The sequence below is a fragment of the Nothoprocta perdicaria genome, unplaced genomic scaffold (genome assembly GCF_003342845.1).
Source record: "Nothoprocta perdicaria isolate Ctin4 unplaced genomic scaffold, notPer1 scaffold_12, whole genome shotgun sequence".
Lineage (NCBI taxonomy): Eukaryota > Metazoa > Chordata > Aves > Tinamiformes > Tinamidae > Nothoprocta > Nothoprocta perdicaria.
Window position 1 is genome coordinate 1,076,350 of NW_020454316.1, and position 25,327 is coordinate 1,101,676.

Consider the following 25,327-nt stretch of genomic DNA (forward strand, 5'->3'; position numbering starts at 1 on the left):
AGGACTTCAGAAGTGTCTGGGCCCCCTTAACTGAGAGAACAACTTGAAAGTTGTCTTGTTCCTGAGCAAATTGCCAGTGGGGTGACTGGAAGTCGCCACCAGCTGCCATTGTCTGCAGCTCTCTTTCCAGAAGGAGTTTGCCCATCCTGTAAGGAAAAGGTCCACCACACACAGTCCCCTTTCTGGCCAGTCTGAGCAGATAGGCCAGTGGTTGGTGAGCTCTTAGCTTCTGTGCTGATGGGAGATGGGCCAGGGGGAGCAAGAGCAGGTCTTGCCATGTGAGTGAACAGAAAGCAAATCAGTTTTCTGCAACTTCTCAAGTGTCTTGTTACTGGGTATTTGATCCTCACATGCACAGCCTGGCCGCAATTCCTGCTCTTCCCAGAATGGAAGAGAGAAACCCAATGCACAGAGTATCTTACCTGAATCTCCTGTCATGCTCCCAAAAACTACTGCACTAGGAGAAAGCGCCAACACTTCCCAGCTGACTCTTCCTTTTCTCCTCTCTTCCTGTGCAGGTGAATATGCGCTGATGGTTCTAGTTTCAAACCAGTTTGAGAACCTCACCCATGTGGCCCCAGTTTACGTCCACAGTTATTTGATTGAAGTGAAGATGGAGACAGATGAGGATGTCCTAGTTGTGAACCGTCCCGTCACCTTCAGAGCCAGTCCCCTGCCGTCTCCCTATGGCGTGGTCTACGCTTGGGACTTTGGGGATGGGTCCTCAGTGTTCACGGAGGACCAGCCTACTGCGACATACAGCTACCCCCAAAGAGGGGTGTACAACGTCACCGTGACAGTGAACAACACCATCAGCAGCGTGGAGACAGTTGAGTGCTACCAAGTGTTTGAGGAGATAACTGGGCTCCGGGTTTCGGCAGACGAGGCAGCAGAGCTGGGTGCAGCTGTAACCGTTAATGCTTCCGTGCAGACCGGGGACGGCATCACCTGGATATTTGATATGGGAGATGGGACCGTGCTGAGGAGCTACGTGCCCGTGGTGGAGCACATGTACGTAAAGGACATCAACTGCACTGTGAACGTGACAGCTGTGAATCCTGTGAACTCTGTCTCCCAAGCTGTGCCTATTCGGATATTTGTCCTGGAAGTACTCAAAATAGAGCCTACCTCTTGCATCCTCGAGCATCCGGATGTACAGCTCACAGCGTATGTGACAGGGAATCCTGAGGAATATATCTTTGATTGGACCTTTGGGGATGGTTCGTCCAACGTCACCGTCAGTGGGGACCCTGTTGTGATGCACAACTTCACCCGCAGCGGGACGTTCCCGCTCTCGCTGACGCTCTCGAGCAGGTTTAACAAGGCTCACTACTTCACCAGTGTGTGTGTGGAGCCAGAGATAGTCAACGTCACGCTCCTTCCTTCCAAGCACTTTGTGAGGCTTGGTGAGGAGATCGCTTTCCAGGTCAGTGCCGTGCCGCTCTATCAGTACCGCTACCGTTGGGATTTTGGGAACAACGAGTCCACTAGATCAAGTGGTACTGAGGTCAGCTACACCTACAAGAACACGGGGGTCTTCCTGGTCACAGTGACTGTCTCCAACAATGTCTCATTCAACAATGACACAGCATTCGTGGAGGTCCAGGAGCCTGTTGGGGTAGCAAAGATTGAACATAACGGAACCAGGGTTTTGGAGCTGAACCAGATCTACCTGTTCTCTGCCAGCATGAATGGAACCAAAGTAAGTTATCACTGGGACTTTGGAGATGGCACTACCCAGCCTGGCCAAATCACTACCCACTCCTACAACACCACGGGCTGCTACACTATTAGTGTGACAGGCGAGAATGACGTGAGCCTCAACGAGACCCGGCTCGATGTCACAGTGAAACCTCGGCTCCAGGGGCTCACCGTCAATGCCAGCAGGACCGTGGTGCCACTGAACGGTTCAGTGAGTTTCGTGGCCACTCTTGTGGCTGGCAGCGCCATCCGCTACTCTTGGATCCTGTGTGACCGGTGCACTCCCATCCAAGGCTCCTCCACCATTTCCTACACTTTCCGGTCCGTGGGCACGTTCAATGTCATCGTGACCGCGGAGAACGAGATCAGCTCTTTGCAGGACAGCATCTACGTCTATGTCCTGGAGCAGATCGAAGGCCTGCAGGTGGCCAGCAGTGACCTACTGGAGGATGTTTATTTCCCCACTAACAAAACGCTCCATTTGCAGGCAGTGGTGAGGGAGGGGACGAACATCTCCTACAGCTGGGTAGCCCAAAAGGATGGCAACGCTGTGCAGACCTTCACCGGGAAAACCTTCTCCTTGAACGTCGCAGAAGCTGGGAATTACACCGTGTATCTGAAAGCCACTAACATGCTGGGGTGCGCAACCACTAACAGGACACTGGAGTTCATTGAAAGCATTGGCCTTCTGAAACCTGCTGCCTTCCCCAACCCGGCTGCTGTTAATGCCTCTGTCAACATAAGTGCCACCATAAGCAGTGGCACTGGCGTCGTATATTCTTGGTTCCTGGAGGATGGCTTCTCTCTTGTTACCTCTGAACCCTTTATCATACACTCCTTCCAAAGCCCTGGAGATAAAGAGGTCATCGTTGGAGCAGAAAACAAGCTGGATTCCACCAATGCAACAATTTATGTCCATGTAGAGGAGCCCATAGAGGGCCTGAGTATAGGGACTGCAGAACCGGACTGCAGGTACGTGTCATCAGGCTCCACAGTGGTATTTGAGGGAGAGCTGCAGAAGGGGACTGACGTGACCTGGCTTTGGGACATGCCAAATGGCACACTGACCGGCCAGTCTGTGGCAGTCATGTTTCCTACAGCTGGATTTTACACCGTTTATCTAAATGCATCCAATGATATCAGCTGGGCTCTGGCCAGCAGGAATATCTCTGTGCTGGACAGAATTCAAGGGCTGGAGGTTTTTGCCAGCAAGAAGGTGGTAGAGCCAGGGGAGCAGGTTACCTTTGTGATCAAGATGTTGTCGGGTACCTCTGTGAGTTACTTGGTGAGCATAAGTGGGGACTACTCCGTGGTGCTCAACGGGTCCAGGTACACACACGAGTTCACCAAGAGCGGCGATTACTTGGTGACTGTGACAGTGCAGAACCAGATCAGCATCGCCCATGCCCAGGTGCTCATCGCGGTCTTGGAGGCCATCCGGGACGTGCGGCTCCTGAACTGCTGCGAGCAGGGCATAGCCACGGGCACGGAGAAGGTGTTCGGCGCCCAGGTGGGCAGCGGCTCTCGTGTGTCCTTCTCTTGGCAGTTCTCCCTGTGCAAAGAGCAGGGCTGCTCTGTGGTCACCATGGCAGGAGAGAGTGTTTCCTACACTCCAGAAGCTGCAGGGCTGCTTGAGATTCGCCTCTACGCCTTTAACGATTTGGGAGGCATCAATGTCACGAGAACCATCCAGGTCCAGGACCCCATAGTCCAAGTCTCCCTCGCTGCCTCCAACGCTTTTGTCAACAGGACAGCGCTGTTTGAAGCAACAGTGGTGCCAAGTGGCAGGGGCGTTGAGTTCCTCTGGACCTTTGGGGATGGCTCTTCCACTCAAATGACTACAGTGGCAGTGGCCAACTATTCTTACCTGAGCCCCGGGGACTACCTGGTGGAGGTGAACGCCACCAATCTCATCAGCTTCTTCATAGCCCATCTCACCATCACGGTGAAAGTGCTGGAGTGTGAAGAGCCAGAGGTGGAGTTAGCCTTGCCCCCTCAGGTAGTCATGAAACGGTCCCAGAGGAACTACCTGGAGGCACAGATCGATCTGCGAGGCTGCATCAAATACCAGACAGAGCACCTGTGGGAGATCTACCGCGCACCCAGCTGCCTGCGCTTGGACGACTCCAGCAGGATCCGTCTGCCCAGCGTCGACGTGAACAGGCCCCAGCTTGTTATACCCAGGCTCGCCCTGCAAGTCGGGAGCTACTGTTTCGTCTTCATCGTGTCCTTTGGAGATACCCCGCTGTCCAAAAGCATCTTTGCCAATGTGACCGTGATACCGAGTAAACTGGTCCCTATCATTGACGGGGGTTCATACCGTGTGTGGTCCAAAACTCAGGACTTGGTCTTGGATGGGAAGAAATCTTACGATCCCAACTTGGATGATGGTGAACAGACTCCCTTGTTTTACCAGTGGTCTTGTACATCCTCCTCCAAGGTAAGAGCGTTTGTGCACAGCCACCGAGCACGCTCATTCGGGAGTGCAAACTGCATGTCAGCTTTGACATACGTGTTTGGGTTGAAATGGTGTTGAGGGCATCTTGTGTGAGCACCTCTAACAAAGCAGTTTGGAAGGAGGGTTGCAGAGGTTGCCCAATGCCCAGCTGGGGGGGGATGGCACGAAAATCGCTGGGTTTGGGGTTTGGGGGTGCAGTCTCTTGCAGCGCAGCGCTGCGGTCTGTCCCTGTGCATGTTGCAAGTGCTTGTACTGGGTGCTGTGGCGTTCACATTGCTGCTTCCATGGACCTGGCTCTCGGTGCACAGTTTTGGTGCAATTGCCTCCATAACGTGAAGGAGTCAGAGGTGCCAGCCGGGGTCCAGGAGGCTGTCGGTCCAGTCCCTCCCCTTCAGTAGTTACAGATGCCCCTGGTCCCAGCAGAGCCCGAAGCTGGGCTGTGGCGGAGCAGTCACAGACAGTGGTGGCTGTGGTCACAAGCAGGTCGCTGTTCCTCTCCTCTGCACACGCAGAGGTGGCCTTGCCTTGCAGTGATAACAGGGCAAGGGCCCTGCCTGCACTTCTCTATGGGAGATGCTCCTCAGGAACATTAAGAATTGAACACTGTTATTTTGCTTATAAAAGGCCCCTGCTTTTCATCTTAAACCTATAAAGCAGAATGAGGTGGAGTGTGTGGATTAGACTTTTAGTTTCATATCATCTTTTTGTGTTGTTCAAATTATTTTTTATAATATTTATAAACTATTGGGTAAAGCATTATTTGGTGTAAAGAAAGAACTTGAAACTCAGCTGAAACCCAGGCGTGTCGCCCGTGCTATTTACTAACCCAACAGCTGGGACAATGTGCTTTGCTGCCCAGAAAGCTCCCCGTTCCTCCCACCGCTGGCAGTGGCTTTGCAGAGCTAAGATCTGTAACCGTAACTTGGCTTGGGGTGGACCTGAGTGGTGGGGCTGTGGACTAATCCCATGTGCACCCCTACCAAGGAGAGTTTGAAAGTTCTTTTCTCCTTGCAAGCAGAGCTCGGCTGCAGGGTGCTCTCTGAATTTCAGTGCCATGGGAGGAATTGTCACCATTCCCAAAGCTGTATTAGAAGCTGATGTGGAGTATACATTCGACCTCACTGTCTGGAAGGCCGGTATGAGTCGCGAGGCAACAAACCAAACCGTACGTACCCCAGAACACTGTCGTGTCCGTCCGTGCGCGCCCGCCGCTGGGCACAGCCAGCGGGGAAGCCCAGGGCCCCTTTCCTAAGGAAGGCTCTAGAGCAGAGGGCTGCTGTTTTAGGGTGTCCCCACCAAAGGTGACTCCCACCAGCTTCTTCCCCCGGCCTGATCCCAGAGCCACTGCTCATTTCTCCTGGGGAGAGCAACCCCAAGAGAAAGAAGGGGAACAGAGAGACGTAGGGGCATCTTTGGGCTCCATAGCTGATTCGGTCCAGCTCCTTCGCAGGAGTAGACACGGGTGTTGCAGTGGTCTGTTCATCTCAGGTTGTCTTGGGCAGCATTTCTTCCTTGTCTTGTCAAGTCCTTTTAGGTTCTTCCTTCCTTTAGATCTGCCTTAATCTCACTCTGGATGCCCCAGCCCTGAACTGTGCTGGCCACAGATGCTGGGTGTGCTGGTGTGAAGGCAGAGACCTGCTGTAGCCGTCCACAGAGCCCGTGGAGCAGAGCAGTCCATGGGCAGTGCTCAGCCCCGCTCGGTGCAGTCCCAGCCTCTCCACGCTTCACAGCAGCAGGATCTTTCCTGCTTTTTGCCCAGAGAGAGCTTTCCGTGCCTTTATACTAGATTTCACTGTCAACATTTTTTTTTTAGGAGAAGATCTTTTTAAGTGCATGTTGTTTATGTCAAACCTAATGCTAGATGCATCTGCAGCCCGACAGCACTTATGGTTTATGTCAGAAACATTCATCGCGGTGCATTTGGCAATTAGAGATATAGTTAGTCTGAAAGTGGAAACTCTTACAGCCTGGGTTTTATACCAAAGCTGGAGGATAAAAAGAGGAAAAAAAAAATTAAATTGATAGTCTTTCAAGGACATTCCGTACTATCTGGTTTCCATGCATGAGCGCAAAACAATGATTCCAGTGTCATAGGAAATTTGCAAATACTGTAGGAATGAATGAAGCTTCACTGCTCTCCGGCTTAGTGCTGTGGAATATTTCACCCCTTTTAAAAGGCTGCCATATTAAACAGTCTCTTCAGTCCTGCCTTTCTCTGAATTGAGAATGTTCATTGTGCCAGGGCAGAGGGCTCTGTCAAGTGCTAGACAGCCTCATTTCCCGGGGGATTCAAGGAATTTAAACCAAACACAGGAGTCCCAGTGCAAGAGTCGTCGTGTCTGTCAGACCAGCACCCACAGGGTGCTCTGTGGGGAGCTGGGAGGGACGTCTTGAGATGCGCGGGTTCCATCAGGGCACCAGAGGGGCATTGTCAAAGTGATTTAAGTCGTTAAATGTAAACGGATTACCTAGATTGGCCCCTCTCGGCATTGGGTCGATGTCCAAAGTGAGGAGGCAGAAGGTGTAGCCTGTCGGTGGAGGACGCTTTGCCGTGGCCGGTGTAAGCAGCCTAACGTGGCTCAGGGGTACGCTGAAACCCTTCAGAAAGTCCTTTCCGCCGTGTCCTTAGCGCGGCCGGGCCGGGACAGGGTGGGTTTGAGGAAGCAGGCGCGGGGCTGCCTGCTGGCTTTGCTGCACGTCTGCTGCTCTGCGCCAGCCTCTCTGACCTCCGGCTCCCTTTCCTTCGCAGGTGTTCATCAAGAGAGGAGGGGTCCCTATCGTGTCCCTGGAGTGCGTGTCCTGCAAGGCTCAGTCCGTCTACGAGGTCAGCAAGAGCTCCTATGTCTACCTGGAGGGGACCTGCCAGAACTGCCACAACGACTCCAAACTCGGGGTAACGTCATCAACATAAATCTGACCATCTTTCCTTCACCTTTGCCGGACTCGAGGGAGAAGGGGGAGTTCAAGAGGACAGGGTGGAAAGAGCTATGTGGGAAGTAGAGTCCTGGACCTGAATTCCCTTAGAGAGAGTGGCCAGCTGGGTCTGCCTGAGTGGGGAGGAAGGCCGGCCTGTGCCCATCTCTTCATCGCAGCCTTATGGAATTGAAGACAGGCCTGGCCTGGCCTGCCCAGCTGGGGTTTGGGGCTCCCTTGTGCTGTCATGTCACGTCGTGACAGCGCACAGGATGCCGTGGGTGCCTATGAATCAGGTCCCGTGTTCTGCACGAGCTGAGCAGGGCCCTCCCTGCCCTGCGTGTTTGGGTTGAGGGAGAGACCTGTGCCCGTGTGGGCCTGCAGGTTGGGGGACACGCGGCATATTGCTCCTCTGTCCATGTCTTGACGTGCCAGGTCTTTCCTGGGTCATGTTCAGAGCAAGCCTGCGTGAGGCTAGCGATTCTCACACAGTGGCCACTCCTTCCTCTGACACCTATTAAGGGTCTTCTCCATGCGGGATGGCATTTTACACAGTATTCCAGTGGGTCAAGCAGGGACTGTTTGCTCTGTTCTCATCCCTGCTGTCCTGCACTGCACGGTGTCCTCCGCTCCCCAGAATGAGACCAGTTTTCTAAGGGAAGTCTCCTTGTGAGAGCTCAGCTGGGTGGCCCCCGGGGACTTGCATGGCATTTGGTGGCCGGCTCTCGAGCCGTTCCTCTGTTATCGCGGTTGTTCGTTCATGCTATTAACAGTAACCATCCAGGACACGTTCAACTTGCAGCGTATAAAACACGGTATCCCGTGGAGACTCCGCCACTACTTAATTTATTTCCTGTATTTTGTGTTCTGTATTAAGAAATATTCTGTCAGGCGGTGATGTAATCTCAAAGACTAAACTAGATCTCACGGTGGAAATATTCCCACCAGACATTTTGGAAACTTTCCAGTTCTTGTTGCCGTAGCACACGAGACTAAAGCAGAATTATCAACTGCAAATTTGGCAGACACTCCCACCAGAAATCTGTTATTTTTCATAAGAGACTCAATCTGAAAACATTTCAGGGACGTAACTTCAGATTAAAAGAAAACCTTTCCTGTCTTTCCCCTCTTCATGTCTGTAGAGATGGGCAGCACACAGCTTTAAGAACAAGTCACTCATCCTGGACAAAAAAACTACCTCCACTGGCGACACAGGAATGAACCTGGTCTTGAGGCAAGGGGCCCTCAAGGATGGGGAGGGATATACTTTTACCCTTCACATCACAGACCTCACAACCGGCGAGGAAGGGTTTGCCTCCATCGACCTGCTCCCAAACCAGCCGCCCGTGGGAGGATCCTGCCGCCTGTCTCCCGAGGGACCGCTCAGGGCGCTGATGGCCAAGGTGCACTTTGAGTGCACAGGTGAGCGCGCGTGGACGGCGGCGCTGGGTGCTTCTTCACCTGCAAGTCTCTCTCTCGTGCCCGGGGAGTTGCCCCTGTCCTTGTCCCCGTACTCTTTCTTTGCTCTGAACTCCCACCCTAGCATCCCGCTGCCCAGGGCTGAGGTCAGAAATGGATCTTTCCGTTTCCAGCTCCCAAAGCTCGGCGCTCTGAGCAGCTTTGTGTGCCCGGGTTGTGCAGCCGTCTAAAACTCTAGCACTTTTTTAAAAGCCCAGTCCATGGAGGTGAATGGTCATATCCAGTCCAGGGCTGTAGATGTGGAAGGAAATGGGTGTTTGCAGGAAAAAGAAAATAGGTGCCTAAAGCTGAATTATATAGACATGAGAAGAAAAAAAAGATGAAGCACTGGGGACTTCTCTGCCTTATAGGCTGCATGTTCCCATCCATAGCTACCTTTTCACTCAGCTGCAGACAGCAGCAGCCGGTCTAGTATTTGAAAAATGGGTTGGCTGACATCCTAGAGCCCTGGGCCAAGGAGCAAGTCCCTCTGAAAACCTTATTTCTTCAAATGATTAGTGTTGCACATTAATGCTTTCTGGGGCACAAAATCCTGGCACAAGGAAACAACAAATTCCGGTGCTGGGGTGAGTGTCACCAAAGTGCAGCTTAGCCCAGGGAAAAGCAGACCTGTGTTTGGCATGACAGGTTGTAGCATGTGGGGTGTTTGGAGTACCGGGAATAATGATGAAATCTGCACGTCTCTGGAGTGATGGGAATTTTAGCGGCTAACTATTTTTAAGGGTTAAGGAATTCTCAGAACAGGCGCCCCGGGCTGGTCCCGGCGCGGGCGTCTCCCGCAGACACACAGCGGGTTCCAGCCGAGCTCCCGCCCGGCGCTGCGATCCCGGGGAGCCCCGAGGCCCCGCGCGGGGCACTGGGGCCTCGGCTCCTGCCCGCTCCCGAGCTGTTGAATTCTGCACTGCCTGACATGGGCTTGTGCAGGGTTTACAGCGGCTCTGCCCTTGGTCAGTGCTCCTTGAAGCCCAGTGAAATTATTCTGATTTTTGCTTTGGTTGTGAACTCTCCCAAATCCCCTCGAACCCTCAACGTCCGAAAAACCCAAAGCAGGGCCAGGGCGTTACCCTGTGGGTGCCGGGGGCAGCTCGGGCAGCCCCCGTGACGCTCTGTGCACGTTTGCTTTGCAGGCTGGCGGGACACGGAGGACGCGGCGGCCCCGCTCGTGTTCATCCTCGTGGCGTCGCGCCGGCGTGCCGGCCACCACGACGAGTTCTGCGTGTACAAGGGCAGCCGCGCCGAGCACAGCGCCTTCCTGCCGCCCGGCTTCCACGAGAGCGGCTTCCGGGTGGCCGTGGCCGTGCTCGTGCAGGACCAGCTGGGAGCCACCGTGGTGGCCGTTAACCGGTAAGGCTGCCGCTGACCGGTGGCTTCTCCGCGGTTATGCAGCCTGAGTCCTGGTCTTTCGGCTTAGCCGTGGGGCCCCCTTCCTGAAGGGCTCTGTGGAGGCAAGAGGGGACAGAGGCTCGGCTCAGGACATGGGCACCGCAGAGAACTCCAGCCTTGGCACGGGATCACTCAAGGGGACACTTTTTTGTCCCTAGTTATTGCTTCCCTGGCCACCCCCTTTCACAGCACAGTATCATCTTCTCGGAAGATCTCTGTGTTTTTCAGCTCACAGGTGGCAAAGGCAGAAATGTAAATGTCTGCCCTTTCTGTTGCATCCAGCCAGCTGCAAGCGGTTGTGTTTTGATCAGTGACTGAGAGCCAAACGCGTGCCAGACGGCCATGGGTCTTAGAGGACCGTGTCCCATATCATGACACGCGCTGTGCTCTGCCACCTGCTCTGGATCGAGATCGCTCCAGGGACAGTCTGTCAGCGTTGGCACTGGTGCAAGCGTGGCCGGGTGCCACTGCAGGGACTACAGCAGCTCTGTGTCACCAGAGTGCAGAGCGCCTGGGCTGGGGGCTCCGTGGGGACAGTCCCCTCCCGCAGACGCTCCTCGCTCCCCGGCGGGTCCCACGCAGGCACCAAGAGCCTCGGGCCATCGGGCAGTGCCTGGTGCCGCTCTCTGTCCTGCGGCTGCTCCCCTCGAGGCCACCTCGCGGTCCCGTCGCTGCACGCGGGTCCCGGCGGCGCTGCCGCAGCCCGCGGTGCTGCACGGGAGCATCGCGGCCCAGGGAGCATCGCGGCCCAGCTGCTCCATACGGTCCAGGGAGCGGAGCCAAGAGCGGCCCAGCTCCTCCCGGCTCCCTGACAGGCATTTTCAAATGCTCCTGCTGCCCCATCAGGCTAAACGCAGGGTTTCTCTGCGCTCAAGGCGCCCACGTGTGTCCTCCAGATCCCACTTCACCGAGCTGGACCTTCAGGGAATCAGGCCTCTTCCCGTAGGGATGCACAGCTGGTGCAAGCTGGGCAGCAGGGCGAGCATCAGTGATGTTGCCTGTATTGTTTAAGCACCCGTTTCCTCCCTCCTCCTTCCTCCGCAGCTGCAAGGCTGATTCTGCCTTTTCCCTCAGCCCCTTTTGGCAGTTTGTGTTTAAGCCAGATGCCTCTTTCCTTGGCAGCTCCATGGAGATCAGCTTACCCGAGGGCTTCCCCAGCCTCTCGCACTGGCTCTACAATCAAACTGACACCGTGCTGCAGGGCTTGGTGAAACAGGGGGACCCTCAGCAGGTCATTGAGTACTCCCTGGCTCTCATCACCATCTTAAATGAGGTAAAGCACCAGTCTCAGCCCCAGCGGGGCCTCCAGAAGCCCTTGCAATCCCCAGCACTGCTCTTTGGCTACAGTTTGTCCAGTGATGTGAGGAAGTGACTAATGCTCCAGCTTTTAGTGTATAGCGGTGTACGTGCGAGCTGGGAGTTGGGCTGCAGCTATCTTTATGTGTGAAGAAAGAGCAAACTGCAGACCCACGATGGCCAGGGGAAGCAGAAAGGCTGCAAAATGCAGCAGCAGAAGACAGTGCAGCCCTGCCATGCAGCCCCCCATGCAGCCTGTATTTCTGCCCTCACGTTCAGCCAGCTTTTCCTTGTTAGTGCCAACCACAAGCCTAAACACTACCTTTAGAAACAGAAATCGTGGCCCAAATTGTCCCACCTCCCCCAAGCAGAATTTCCCTGCTCCATCTTAGCAGGACTGGCAGCTCCTATAGCCACTCGAGTGCTGAGATCTCCTGGGAGAAAGGCAGTACCCTCTGTCCTCACTGCGCACAAGGCAGGAGCCTCATCCTCCTGGGTGATGAAAGGTCCCTCTCACCCCTCTCTGAAGCAGGGCTCTGGCCACCCTCCATGTGCTTTGCTGTAGTCAGGGCAAGAGTTTGGGTCTGTGCTCCTGTTTTCCTGCCCTGTAAGAGCCCACTGCAAGTCTGGAATGCAGGAATTGCACAGGGCTGCTCTACGGAGCTGACAACTGCCAGGCTGGTGAGATAACTGCTTGGAGCACAGGAGGGTAGTTGAGGAAGTTCTGCTGAAGACCCAGCTCGTTAGACCAGCCTCTGGGGAGAGGCAGGGCAGAGAGATGTAGTGTGCAGGAAAGAGGTGACTTCAGCACAGCACCCCTCCTTTGAAACCACCTGATCCTTTTCCTCACTGTACCTGCTTTGATCCCCTTCAGTACGAGCGGTCGATGCTTTTGGAACCTGAGACTGGGAATGAGTTTGAACTCCGGACTTGGACTCGGAACAATATCACAGAAACCTTGAACTCGCTGAATGTGAACACGGTTGATGATATCCAGCAGATCTCAGCTGCCTTGGCTCAGTGCACGGTACGTTCCCCATCACCACCTCCACCCTTCAACTCCTCCACGTGTGACTTTTATGCCAATAAGCACAGGGGAGGTCTCTCCTGTTCTTGTTCTGCTTCCCTGTCTCCCTTGCACACACTTATGGGGAGGACTCCTGTCGTTTTTGGTATTGTTAGGGTTTCTCTGTTGGTTTCCTAAGTGCCTGTGTCATCAGTTCTCAAGCTGGCAGGCTACAAGCTAAAGTGAGGAGACGCCGTGCTGCCAGCAAGACCCCGAGCACTCTGCGGTTTCTCTCGCGCCAGGTCTGGTGTGGTAGCCTGCTAGCATGCAGGTCCCTTAGCTTGCAGGTGGGCACTGTAAGAAAGACTCAGCTTTGGGAAGTTAGAGAAGCACTGGACTAAATTACGAGCAAAGTTGCAGACTATCCATGGACAGCGTGGACCCTGTCAGGAGGTAGAGCTGGGCCTGCCTTGAGCAGAGGGCAAAGCCAAGGACTGACCTTCCTTCCAGCCCTGTTTCTGCAGTACAGGATTGGAATCACTGCTCTACTGGAAACAACTGGAAGGGTCATGTTCCCTGCCAGCCGCGCTGAGAGCTCGCAGTGCTGCTGACTCCTGGATTTAGGAGCAGCTTTATGTGTTTTGTCAGATGGGCAAAGGGAAGAGAGCCCAGTTATATAACGTGCAGGGCTTTGGTGGGCAGCCAGTGTGCTCTGGCGTGCTCTGCCTTCCCCACCGCCCAAGTCTCTGCTCCGTGGGACTGGCGTCGGGTACCCTGGCCTTGGTGGATCTTGGCTCCGTAGCCAGCCCAGCAACCTTGCTCGGCGGCAAGAGGCTGCCTGTCAAGTGATGGGCAAACTACCGTGTCCCACCCACAGAGTCCCTGTTCTGCTGCTCTTTCATTTGCTTCAGTGTCTCTGAACCTCAGAAATCACTTCTTTCTGTTCCCCTGTGTTCAGGGATTTGGGGTTTTGCACCTCCCGTTCCTGCGCTAATTCAGTTTGCTTCTCTCGCTCACCCAGGCTCTTGCCCTGCAACCTGATATCGTGATGGAAGTTCAGGTCTAGAAGTGGAATTTTTGTCACGTGAGAAAAGCTGATCTTTCAGGATTAGTTTGTGCTCTGAATTGGAATGAGAAACTTATACTTGGGAAATTCTATGTCACCATTTTTATTTGAGAAGAGCAAAGAACTCAAGGATATCCTTTCCTTTAGAAGTGTCAGTCAGTGCTGATATCTTTTGATTTTACCTGTGAGGGAGAGGAAAAAATCAGAACAAACTTCTTCTGGTGAGGGGAAAAAATGAATCTCAAACCCCTGAGTAGGTTCTGCTTCCTAAGTAATAGCTGTCCTTGGGTGGTTCTTCCCCATAAGCCTTTAATCTTCCTCGTCTCCTTGTTATCTCACTGTGCCTTGCTAACTCTCATTTACGCAGTATGCCCTCACTTCTAGCTTATAGATTTAAGTAAAAAAGGAGAAATTCTAGACCTGCAGACTCTGTTTTGATTCTGCACCAAAACATATGGTGAATCACGTCTGAATCTTATGATGATTAAAAGAAAAAGATGAATAAGAGCTAGGATTGTGGTAACAGCTTCCATGTGTTGCCTTGGTCTCTCCCGTCCAGCCCTCGAGTGTGCTGGGAGCTCCAGGCCATGGCTGGAACATTCTGTTTCTTGGACACATCTGGGAGCGGAGGGAAGGATATCCATCATGCCTGAGTGGCAGGGGCCCTCCCACAGCTTTTGGGAGTATTTGGACACTAGAATGGATTCAGTTAGGGCCAAATCCTGCTTCAGTTGAAGTAAACTGTGCACATACGGAGGAACCCTGCAACCTCCTCCTGGTTGACTTCAGTAGGAGCCATATGTGGCCCCAACGGGGAACTCGTGAGATGCAAAGACTGCGGGAGATGTGCTTGGTCCCTACACGTGAACTTCAGCGAGCTTGAATGTGCTGCTCTGTATTGCCCTGCCCAACCTCCGGGCATCCTCTGTCAGACTCCTACCCTTCCTGCCTGGGTGCTGAGGAAGTGGATGGGAGAGTCCTGGAGACACCATCAAATCCTTGGCATCTCTCAATGTGAACAGAGAAGCCCTGGTCTCCTTGGTCTCCTGCTGGGGCTGGAAAGAACAGGGTTAGCTGTGAGTGTAATTAGTTTCTGATCCAGTGTGGTCAGATCTCTGCAGGAACAAGCCAGCCGACCTTGCCCACGGCTGCCCTTTTCCTGCAGAATGATCCCGCTGCATCACACTGTGATTCCCTCTGCAGGTGGTGAGCAAGGAGCTGGTTTGCAGGTCGTGCCTGACAAGGACCCTGAACAAGCTGGAGACCATGATGACCATCCTGCAAGGGGAGACCACGCAGGGCACAGTGACGCCGACGGGCATTGCTGACAACATCCTCAACATCACGGGTCAGTTCTGGTCGTGCAGTAATGGGTGGCACTTGACTGCACGCTGCTAAGAGAACAGGCTGGAGAAGCTGAGGAGGTTTTTGGACATTCTTGCCTGTCCCGTTAGAGGTTCAACTCAGGCCTCCTCAAGCTGTTGGGGAAATTTCACTTAAAATTTGGAGCACGGTGCCCTAGTAATTCATCCCTCCTTCCATTTTCCCAGAGTTGCCCTGGCTTTGGCAGCTCTCTCTGTGGACAGTCAAATCTAACAGTTGTTACTAAGCTCACCAATATTTTGGAGAATTGTTATTTTGGTAAATACCAACACATCTGGCTTGCAGATAATTTCCCTCCTGGTTGCAGTCAGAGGAGGGTACCAGACTGGGGCACCCAGGAGCACCATGTGAGCGTTGCCAACTAGTCACTCTTGAGGGAAGAGAAGGCAGCTGCTTTGCTGCTTTCATGTGTTTCTGAATGTTCTGCCCTTCATAGGGCAATGACTTAGTAACGTGTTTGAGTTATCCATTCCCTTCCTGGTTCCCAATCTGCTGTCCTAGTTACCTCAGAGGAGGACAACAAAGCCTGTTGTGATATCTCCACTACCAACTTTGTAGATTTGTCAAGGGACTGTAGGAAGAGTTGACAGCTTTATTTTTAGCTGAGGGCTACTGAACATTTCCTGTGTGGAAAGTCATGTGCACAGTGAGAGAGCAGTGAGGAAGGACTTGTGTGGTTATTGGGGAAGGTGTCGGATGTTATCTAGACTGTACAATTTATCAGTTTCTCTGTTGGTTCTTCTCTTCTGACAGGTGACCTAATTCACCTTGTGAACACGATCTCACAGGAATCAAAGCCCCAGGAACTGCTTAGTGATGCCCCCAATTTTCTGCTAGCTCCCAAAGCTTACAACTTGTCTTCCAGCCTGATGCGCATCCTCATGAAGTCTCGAGTGCTTAATGAAGAGCCCCTTGAGCTGGTGGGAGGAGAAATTAAGGCCACAGGCAAGCGGTCTGACCCCTTCAACTTGCTCTGCTATGAAAACACACCCAACTGCCAGTTCTCCATTCCTCAGGCTTTCAACTCCACCCTTTCCAACCTGACCGATGTCATTCAAGTCATGTTCCAGGTGGACTCCAATCCTTTCCCGTTTGGTTACATCAGCAACTACACGGTGTCCACAAAGGTGGCCTCCATGGAGTTCCAGACACACAATGGAGTGCAGATCCCCATCGGGAGCCTGGACTCCGAGAAAGCCATCACAGTGATGGTATCAAACAACACAGATGCTGACGATCTCTCTGCTGGCACCGAAGTCATTGAAGCGAGAACATCTGTGAACCTCATTGTAACTATGGAGAGCAACAACAGAGAAGCAGGGCTGCACTTCCGGCTCACTTACAGAGTCCTGAATGGTAGCGCAGAGCCAGCGCCAGCTCTTCATGCTCCTTTTCCCGTGGGAGAGGAGGGGAGGGTGCTGCAGCAAAGGCGGGTTGCCTCGAGGGGGGACTGATATGCAGAAGCAGATGTCAGACCTAGCCAGCGAGCTCCTCACAGCACAGCAAAAGTTCTGGTTGTCCCAGGAATTGTTCAGGGTGCAGGATGATCTTTGCTCATGAATTCTGACACTGGAGGGCCTTTTGCTTTGCCTAGCCCTTCAGTGAGCCCCGTTAGCATTGCAGGGAGTTTGTCCCTCCCTCTCTAGGTCAGGGAAGATGATGTCCAAGAGCCTGTCACGCAGGGATGCTCTCAGTAGCAGACCAAGAGGGTACAGGCTGCTCAGGGATGTGCCACAGCTTTCTGCATTGCAGATGCTTCTCTCTGAGCATCCACTGCTGGCGGCAGGAGCACGGTGGAGCTCTCTGGCGTTTATAAAGCACTCTCTGTTCTTTCTCCCACTCCCCGTGCAGAGCACTACATTGCAAGCGAGCCCGAGCCATTCATCATGGCCTATCTCCACCACGAGCCCGCGCCAAACGAGCACAACTGCAGCGCCTCTAAGAAAATCAGCCTGGAGGCCCTGGCTGGAAGTGACCACAAGCTCTACACCTTCTTCACCTCCCCTGTGTAAGTGGAGCATCTTCGGGCAATCCTTGCCACCCACGTGGACATCTGGGCAGGATGCTCAGGGGCTGGCCATGGCTTATGCCAAATGGCTCTGCGGAGCAGGTGCTGTTGTAGCTGCTAAGTGTGTTCTGCTCTCCTTGGAGAAGACAGATCTCCTGTGCAGGCACCTGCAAGCTGCCGTGTCTGCATCCCAACACTGGCACCTTTCCCCTCTCGTGGCATTCCCTCCTTCCCAGCATAGCTGTGGCCACACAGTGAGGCCTCAATCTCAACAGGACCATGTCCCACAGATCTCCCCGTGGCCTGTTGCAGATACAGGGCCTGCTTCATGCAGCTCGTGACAGCACTTCTTGGGTTGAGGCATCACACACATTAGCCCTGTTCCCAAAAACAGTGCAGTCTTCCCACAGAGCTCATCTTCCCAGCGTGGAGCATGGAAAGAAGCTGAGTGTCCCCAAGGGCTTCCACCCACTGCTTGTGTGGCCCTCGCAGCATGTGAAGGCTCAGGAAGCACCACGGTGCTATCGGGGTTTGGAGCAAAGCTGTCCTCTTATCAGAGCAGTCTTTCGCGTAGCTTCACTTGCTGCCTTTTCCACGAGCATGTGTGTTCATGGCTCGTGTTATTTCCAAGCTATTCCTAGGCATTATCAGGAAGAACGATGGGCAGCTTGGGAATAGGTGGGGCAAGATTGGAGCCACTGTTGTGCAAGTTGACACAGCTTCCATGGCTTTTGGGAGCAGGATGCTCCAAGAGGGATTAATTGCCTTAGTGAGCGAAGCCTTTCTCGGCCAAAAGTCACAGAGTTGCTCTGGAAGTGTCATGTGGCTGGTGGGACGCAGTGGAGAGCGGCTGGGTGAGCTGCGATTTAATACAAATACTAAAGAATGGTTAAAGAGGTTTGTAGAGTGCCACCATTTCTGCACAGCCCAAAGGCTCTGCAAGTGACACCCCATTCAGTGTGACTTTTCCTCCCTGCCATGTGTCTGTCCACACAGACACGTGCTTTCCAGGAGCACGCTTCCATTGGGATGGGGTTTGTGTCCCTTCAGCAGGCAGGCTGATAGCGGCCCTTTGCCTTCTCTCCCTTCTGTAGCACGGATGACACCACCCAGAAGTATTACTTCAACATCACCAACCACTTCAGCTGGTCGCCGGTGGAGGTTACGCTGGGCTTGTACACCTCGCTGTGCCAGTACTTCAGCGAGCAGGAGAAGCGGTGGAAGACAGAAGGCATCATCCCGCTGGAAGAGACCCGGCCGGACCAGGCCGTGTGCCTGACCCAGCACCTCACCGCCTTCGGGGCCAGTCTCTTTGTGCCCCCGAACTCCGTCCAGTTCATCTTCCCTGTGAGTAAAGAATCAGCCCTCCCAAAAGGGCTGCATTTGATTATGATCCTTTGATTATGATGAAGCCTGGGACTACAACCAAAGCTGTGCAGAGAGCTTTGTTCTGCATTCTGAGCACCTTGCAGTGTGCTCAGCTCTTCCCTGCGATGCCAAACGCCCCTCCCAGCTGTCACCCAGGGCTCCCTTGTTCCAGAGCGTTTGCACCTGCCAGCTGCTCTCTGCCTCCCAGGGACGTTCAAGTTCTTCCTGCCCTGGCAGTGACGTGGCTGGGAGCAGAGCTGGCTGCAGCTCGCTCAGCAGGGCTCCGAGCAAGGCGCCGTGCAGGCTGCGTGGGGACAGCTCTCCCTCCCTCTGCACGTGTGAGATGTGCGTGCATGAGGAGCACGGCCAGCAACGGGGCGACACAGCTCGCGGGGAATGACAGGGCTCCTCCTGGAGAAGGAGGGTGCTTCTTCTTAATGGGTTTCTTTTCTTTCAGGCGCCAGGCCCGGGTCTCAACTACATCGTTCTGCTGACGTGTGCTGTCTGCTTCGTGACCTACTCGGTGGCTGCACTGATTGTGCACAAGCTGGACATGATTGACATTAACCGAGTGGGGGTGATTCCCTTCTGCGGGAAGAACGGGCTGTACAAATATGAGATCCTGGTGAAAACTGGCTGGGGCAGAGGATCAGGTTAGTCTATAGATTGCTCCCACATTTGATTGCCTAGAATGACATCAGTAGAGTTCCCATGAGACCTCCCACAGCACATCATGCACCAGACATTCCCCTACAGGTCCTGGTATGTCTGGAGGAGCACTGAGCAGACCATCAGTTTGGGGCTTCTCCAGCTTTCAAACAACTGCTCTGCAAGGTGGTAGAGTAACTTTCATGATGATGAGGCAGGCCAAGAGCCCTGGAGAGGAACTGACTTGGGCCTGTGGTTGCAGGAGCAGCCAAGAGACAGAAACTGTGCCCAGGTCTGATCCTGTCTTGCAGAAGCATCCAGGCCTTGTGGGCCCTCTGCATGAATCATTTTGCTGTCCCTCAGCATCACCACTTTTTACTTCCATCTGAATCTTTCCTGGCACCCTGGAAGCCGAAAGCTGGACTTTCCAATCTCTGGCTAGGAATGTAGCCAGAGATGCTAGAAACAATATTTCTGGGCTTGGAAGTCTGAGCAAGTGGGATGTGGGAGCTCTGAGCAAGGATGGAGGTGAAGTGCTGCCACGCCACTGCCAGAGACATGCTCCCATGGATCTCGGTGTAACCACTAGTTTCACTGAGAGCAGCTTTGACTTGAAACCATCCCCAAGACCATCCAGGTGGCCCAGATGGCAACCGGTACCAGAGAGAAGTCAAAGAAAACAAGTCTGTAAACTATTTGATGGAAAGAACATCCAGAACAAACATCTGCTTCCATTAGAGCGTAGCAAGGCAAGGAGCGTTAGCTTCAGTCCCCTCCAAAGAGGAAACCCATGAGGATGCCAAGGTGCACGTACCAGGCCAGCCTGAGCAGCTGCCTTCCAGGCTGTGTCTAACACTATCCCTAGGCTGGCTAATGAGAAGCCCATTCCTTCCTCCCAGGTCTCCGGGTGGCCTCTCCAAAGGACCATTGTGTCTGGTGCCAGGTCTGGGTCGGAAGGCAAGGCTGCGGGGTAACAGCTTCTCCTTGGATGGGCAGCTCTAACTGAACCCTCTTAACTCTGCCAGGTACCACAGCCCATGTGGGCATTGCCCTGTACGGGGTGGACAGTAAGAGTGGTCACAGACATCTGGATGGAGAAAATGCCTTCCACCGCAACAGCCTCGACGTGTTTCAGATCGCAACGGAGCGGAGTCTGGGGAGCATCTGGCGCATCCGGGTCTGGCATGACAATAAAGGTGAGGCACGAGCAGGCACGTGGGGCTGAGGCGGTCTTCAGTTGTCCCAGCTCACAACCCAGCTCTGCTCCCTTTGGTACCTGGGCCGGAGCAACACTGTTAACACCATGGGCTAAAGCTGGCGGGGCACCTTGGTGAGCCACTGGCTCGGTGGAGGATTGCAGGGGGAGGACATGGAGTCTCCATCACAGGGAGATCTGAAGAGCAGGTCAGCTGTAAGCCCCTCTACACGTGCAGTCCAACGTGCTTTGCACTGTGGCAGCGTCAGTAAATGCCTGTACAGTGTGGGCCCGAGCCCTTCTCTTGGTGTAGCGTGCAAGCTTCATCACTGGCTTTCCTGAGAGTTTCCCCTTTGAAGATTCTCCTTGTGTTGGCCTTTGGCTTTGTGGGCTCGTGGAGGGAATGTCTGCTGTGAAACACATTGCCTTGTTCCTTGGTTGCAGGACTGAGCCCCTCTTGGTACCTGCAACACGTCATTGTGCGGGACCTGCAGAGCAGCAAGAGCTACTTCTTCCTGGTCAACGACTGGCTGTCGGTGGAGAGCGAAGAGAATGACGGCATGGTGGAGAAGGAGGTGTACGCTGCCAGTGAGTGCTCAGCTGCAGGGTGTGGGTCTGGGGCGCTGCGCAGTGGGGCAGCCCCAGCGGAACGGGAGGGCCACTGGGTGCAACTCTGCAGGGACATCGTGGACCCTCCGCACTGACCCTCCTGGGTCTTCCTGCTAGAGTGCGGTACAGGCAGAGATCTGGAGGGCAGGAGGCGCTGTATAGGCACAGCGTGGAGGTCCCCTTGGATATCAGCCTGGGAGGAGAGGCCGTGCCAGGCCCTGCAAGGTCCCCTCTGTTGTGTGCAGCCAGCCCCTAGCGCCTCTCTCTGTGCTCAGGTGAGACGGAGCTGCGGAGCTTCTCGCGGATCTTCACAGCAGAGCTGCAGCGGGGTTTCTTTGAGAAGCACGTCTGGCTCTCCATGTGGGACCGCCCGCCGCGCAGCCGCTTCACCCGCGTCCAGAGAGCCACCTGCTGCTCTCTGCTCATCTTCCTCTTCCTCTGTGCCAATGCCGTGTGGTACGGCGTGGTGGGCAACGTACACCTCAGGTGCGCTCTGTTCCTTCTGCTCTGGCTAGTGCCCTGCTGCTTGGGGCCCTCCTGTGCTTCACTGCGTAGGACAGGATGGACTTAATGCCTGCCCAGAATAGGTGCCCTGCATGGGGCCTTGAGGCTGCCCTCCCTGTTCCAAGGAATCTTGGGTCAGGATGTGGATCATGGAGGACCACGGACAGCCTGACGGGCTTCCCCCTTGCCTTGTCTCTCTGTGGCATCTGTTAACACAGCTCATGCCTCCTCCTTGCTTTTTGACCTGCCCTGGAGGAGTATTTCACATCGTGACAGCCACCTCAGGGCTGCCGTGGTAAAAGTGTTTCCAGGTGTTTCCCAGGACGGATCCCGCCTGGATTTGTCCTGAGGTCTGGGCTAGGTGCATTTGTGGCCTCTTGTCTGCTTGGCTGGCAGCCCGGAGTGCTCCTGCTTACACTAGTCTCCCTTCTCTCTTGATTCTCTCCAGCAACGGGGCTGTTTCCAACCTGATCCCTGTTAACGTAGACACAGTGGCTGTTGGTTTGGTGTCCAGCGTGGTGGTCTATCCTCTCTACCTGGTCATTTTATTCCTCTTCCGGATGGCTCGTGGCAAGGTAAGCGGGAGAAGTAGTTGAAGGCTGCCCAAGCAGGGTGATGCAAGGCTGGATTTGGCTCTTACATTAACAGGCGGCCTCTGCCCCTTCCTCAGTGCTGCTCTGTGCTGCCTTGCAGCATGGTCAGAGCCTTGCACTTAGTAAGACTTGGCCTCCTGGTTTTGCTGGGAGCAGCCCTTCACCTTAGAGGGAAAGATCCCCTCCGTTAGACATGTGCTGTGTGATACTGGATTATGGCAGTGCCCAGGCAGACCCAAACGGGCCGATTTTTAAAGCCATTTAGCCACTTACTGCCTCTTGATTTCAATATGCACTAGGTACCCAAATGTATTTAAAGGTGTGGCCTTTGCTGTGTTGGCAGGAGCTTGAGATGCTCATTGGAGCATTTCTAACGAAATATCTGCCTAGGAGCAGCCCCAGCTGAGCAGAGCTCTGGTTATGCAACTGTGCAAGGATCAGCTGAGGATTTAATGACTAGTTAGACACACTTGGCAACCCCAGGAAGTGCCACAGCCAGCTGCTCAGTGACTGACGAGCCACAAATGTGTCTGGTACTGGTTGTTCCTCTAAGTACTCGCTGCTTTGCAGGAGGTTACACAGTTAGGCAGCTTCCTGGGAGCTAGTGCTTGGAACATCCTGGACTGTGGTAATGCAAGACAGAGCCCCAGGTGTCCGGGAGGAGCCGCATGTGCCTTTGTTCAGCCCTGCTGTGCAGGCTGCCATCCCTCGCCCTGCAGCTAGAAACACGCTGCTCCCCAGCAGAACAGAGAGCTGGGCAGCAGGCCCCGAGCCACGGCTGTCACCTCCACCCGTTCCTTCCCTGCTCAGGCCTCTCTGTCTCCTGCAGGTCTCCATCAACCACACCGTGACTCACTCGGACCAGCAGTCCCTGGAGATCGACAACTACCTGGACTCTTCCATCCTGGAGAGCTCCTTCCTCACCTTCCCAGGGCTCCGGGCAGAGGTAATGCCGTTCACACCTGCAAGCTGAACACGCTGAGTGGATCTGTGCTTCCCGCAGCCCTCCTGTCCCAGACCCAGGGTCCCCTGAGGCTGCCAGTGTAAGAGCTGGTGCCTGCTTGCAGCGCTGGTGCCTGGGGAGAGCCCCAGTCCCTTGCCTTTCCTCACGTCTCCCCCCAGCCTCCTGGGGTGCTGGGCACAAGCAGGTACCTAGGAGCACGGATCCTCACAGCGTGCCCGGGCGCTGCCTCCCGGGGACAGGAGGCACCTGGCAGCGCAGACCCAGGGCCAAGGGCCGCTCAGGCTCCCCGTTTCCAGTAACTGCCTGCTGCCCTAACCGGGCATCGGCCAGTGTCATGTACCTGAAACATTTCCCACTTCCTCCCCAGGCCTTCTCGGAGCAAACCAAAACAGATCTGTTCCTGGAGGACTCCAAAAGGTAAGTGGGGTTTGGAGATCAGAGCAGGCAGGAATTCAGTGTTTTCTCTGCTTTCAGCCTCCCACACATAATTTGGTCTTTTCCAGTGCTGTAGGCCAGCAAATGTGAAATGCTCTTTCACAGTTTATGTTGTTTCGGGTGGGAGACTGCTGGGCCATCAAAGGCCAATTGCCTGCAGGTGTGGAGTGCTGCTCGCCTGGCTTTTATTAGCGCAGATAACTGCTGGTTGTAGGGGCTGAGGAGGTTTAGCTCCCACCAGTCTGGTTCCTATGAAGGCTGTATCTGAGCAGCAATGCAGAACCCTCTGCAGATGATGATAAAGTGGCCTTGTGCCCTGTAGCTGCGGGGCAGGACTGCACAACTGCACACCCCTGTGGTTGCCTTTCCCGTGGCCCACGCTTGCCTGCTTAAACTCAGTGCCTCTCTCTTGTCGCAGCCTCGTGCGGTGGCCCTCCAGCGAGGCCCTGCTCAGCTGGCCAGACCTCCTCAGCGACCCCTCCATCATGGGCAACACCATCCAGAAGCTGAAGAGAGGCCGGGGCAGCCGCCACCTCGGGCTGGAGGCCCCGCTGGCGACCGAGGAGGACACCTTGTCACTGGGGGTTCACCAAGGGCAGCCCCGATATTTCTCGGCCTCAGGTGGGTGTTTGAGCAGTGCTGCCCCTGCTGCACCTCTCTGCCACAGCCCAGCCTGGAGCAGCCTGGTCCCTGGGAGCCCTGGCTCTGCTCTGGAGAAGGCAGGGGAGCAGAGGCTGTTGCCATTGCTTCTGGCTTCTGTTTGAGGGGAGGAGAGTCAGATTTTCTTGATGGTAAATTCACTTTGGAAAGCAGAAGTCCCGATGGATGTGGATTAGTTCGAAGTGAGTGGTCACTGCACTGCCAGCAAAGTAGGAGCAAAGAGAGACGTGTTCCCAGGGGATCTGAATGTTGCAAGCAATGAGCACTTCACTGGTTGCAAGGCCATCGTGCTCTGGACCTGTGTGAATGGCTGGAGAAGAAGAGCTTGGCCTCCCATGCCAGCAGTTTCATGACCGACTCTACAGTCAAACGGGAGTAGACAGGAGCTGGAAGACAGGGAGGGTGGATGGCTCGTTCCATGGAGAAGGATCCTCCAGTTATGTGCACCCAGACCTCTCCTGTCCCTAGCTGATCATAGGCAGAACTGGGTGCAGTATCGTGTGCTGCTCTCTCCTGGCTGATGAGCTCGCTCGCTCTTTCCCCAGATGAGGATCTCATACGACAGATCCTAGCAGATGGAGCTGGTGGCATCTCCCACTCCCAGGACGTGGGGCCCTACGTGAGGGCTGAAACAGATCTGATTTCGGGCCTGTAAGTATCGGGGAGCAGGGTTCCCCGGACACAAGCGGTGCCTCGTGTTCCTTGTCCTCCATCCAGCTGTGCCACACAGCTGTGAGCTGAGCTGGACTCTGACCTTGTAACTGCCCAGGACAGCCTGGTCGCACAGGCACTGTGGTCCTGCTGGCACCAACTCCTGCAGCCCCCACAGCCCTGCCTGCCCCCAGGACCCACCTGGAATGTCCCCTGGCTGAAGACGTGTCCCTGTGTCCCTGAAGACGTGTCCCTGTGTCCCTGAAGTGTCCCTGGGGCTTTGTGGGCTGCTGCCAAAGTACCGGCATGTTGATCTAGTTCAGTGTGGACAGAAGGGAGAAGGGGATTTGAACCCTGCTCTGTCTCTGTGCCCAGAGCCACCCCGCTTTGGGACATGGGCTGGCGGCTCCCAGCTGGGTAGCCAGCGCAGAGGAGCAGGGTCAGGCTGGGGAAGGGATTCCAGCTTCCCAGGGGATGCCCAGCAGAACATCCCAGCACCTGAGCATTAGAAGATGGAAGTGCTTCTGGGCAGCCCTGGGGCTCTGTTCCAGCCGCAGCGCTGCCTTGGGCCGGGCACTGGCACAGCTCACCCACGGCACCGCTTTGCCTTGGCAGGTCCAGCGTGTTCGGGGAGAAGGTTGAGACCGTCATGATGCAGAAGCTCAACGAGAAGGGCCAGAACGTGGCAGCCCCTCCCAGGGAAGTGAGCAGATCAGCCAAGTCAACCTGGACAGGTACCAGAGGCACCAGAGTGTCCAGCACGGGGGCCTGGCGTGGGGAGGCTGAGGATGTGCAAAGAGGGACCTTCCCCCAGCAGCAGTTGGGAAGAAGATAAATAGAGGAGATTTAGGAGATTCTGGTCTCTTCCTTGGGTTATGTTTGCTATTTCCTGCCAGTTTGGAGCAACTTCTCTATGATCCCCAAATCCCAATAGATCCTAGGCCTTTTGTTTTGTGGGATCTGCTACTGTACCTGCTAGGGAAGCTCCACCTGCAGCTTCCCCATTG

The 25,327-nt window shown here is 54.7% G+C and overlaps 1 protein-coding gene across 1 annotated transcript in view; it reads left to right on the forward strand.

Annotated features, from left to right (window-relative positions):
- The window catches only part of PKD1 (polycystin 1, transient receptor potential channel interacting), a 56,740-nt gene that overhangs the window by 23,668 nt on the left and 7,745 nt on the right, over positions 1 to 25,327 (forward strand). Inside the window, exons 15-35 of the mRNA XM_026053896.1 lie at positions 519 to 4,141; positions 5,178 to 5,324; positions 6,909 to 7,052; positions 8,215 to 8,494; positions 9,679 to 9,895; positions 11,057 to 11,207; positions 12,105 to 12,257; positions 14,506 to 14,650; positions 15,439 to 16,041; positions 16,537 to 16,693; positions 17,788 to 18,040; positions 18,519 to 18,714; positions 19,735 to 19,905; positions 20,349 to 20,492; positions 20,789 to 20,999; positions 21,466 to 21,592; positions 22,440 to 22,556; positions 22,942 to 22,991; positions 23,428 to 23,630; positions 24,215 to 24,320; positions 24,936 to 25,054. Coding sequence (XP_025909681.1) covers positions 519 to 4,141; positions 5,178 to 5,324; positions 6,909 to 7,052; positions 8,215 to 8,494; positions 9,679 to 9,895; positions 11,057 to 11,207; positions 12,105 to 12,257; positions 14,506 to 14,650; positions 15,439 to 16,041; positions 16,537 to 16,693; positions 17,788 to 18,040; positions 18,519 to 18,714; positions 19,735 to 19,905; positions 20,349 to 20,492; positions 20,789 to 20,999; positions 21,466 to 21,592; positions 22,440 to 22,556; positions 22,942 to 22,991; positions 23,428 to 23,630; positions 24,215 to 24,320; positions 24,936 to 25,054 — 7,317 coding nt within the window. The remainder of the gene's footprint in view (positions 1 to 518; positions 4,142 to 5,177; positions 5,325 to 6,908; positions 7,053 to 8,214; positions 8,495 to 9,678; positions 9,896 to 11,056; positions 11,208 to 12,104; positions 12,258 to 14,505; positions 14,651 to 15,438; positions 16,042 to 16,536; positions 16,694 to 17,787; positions 18,041 to 18,518; positions 18,715 to 19,734; positions 19,906 to 20,348; positions 20,493 to 20,788; positions 21,000 to 21,465; positions 21,593 to 22,439; positions 22,557 to 22,941; positions 22,992 to 23,427; positions 23,631 to 24,214; positions 24,321 to 24,935; positions 25,055 to 25,327) is intronic.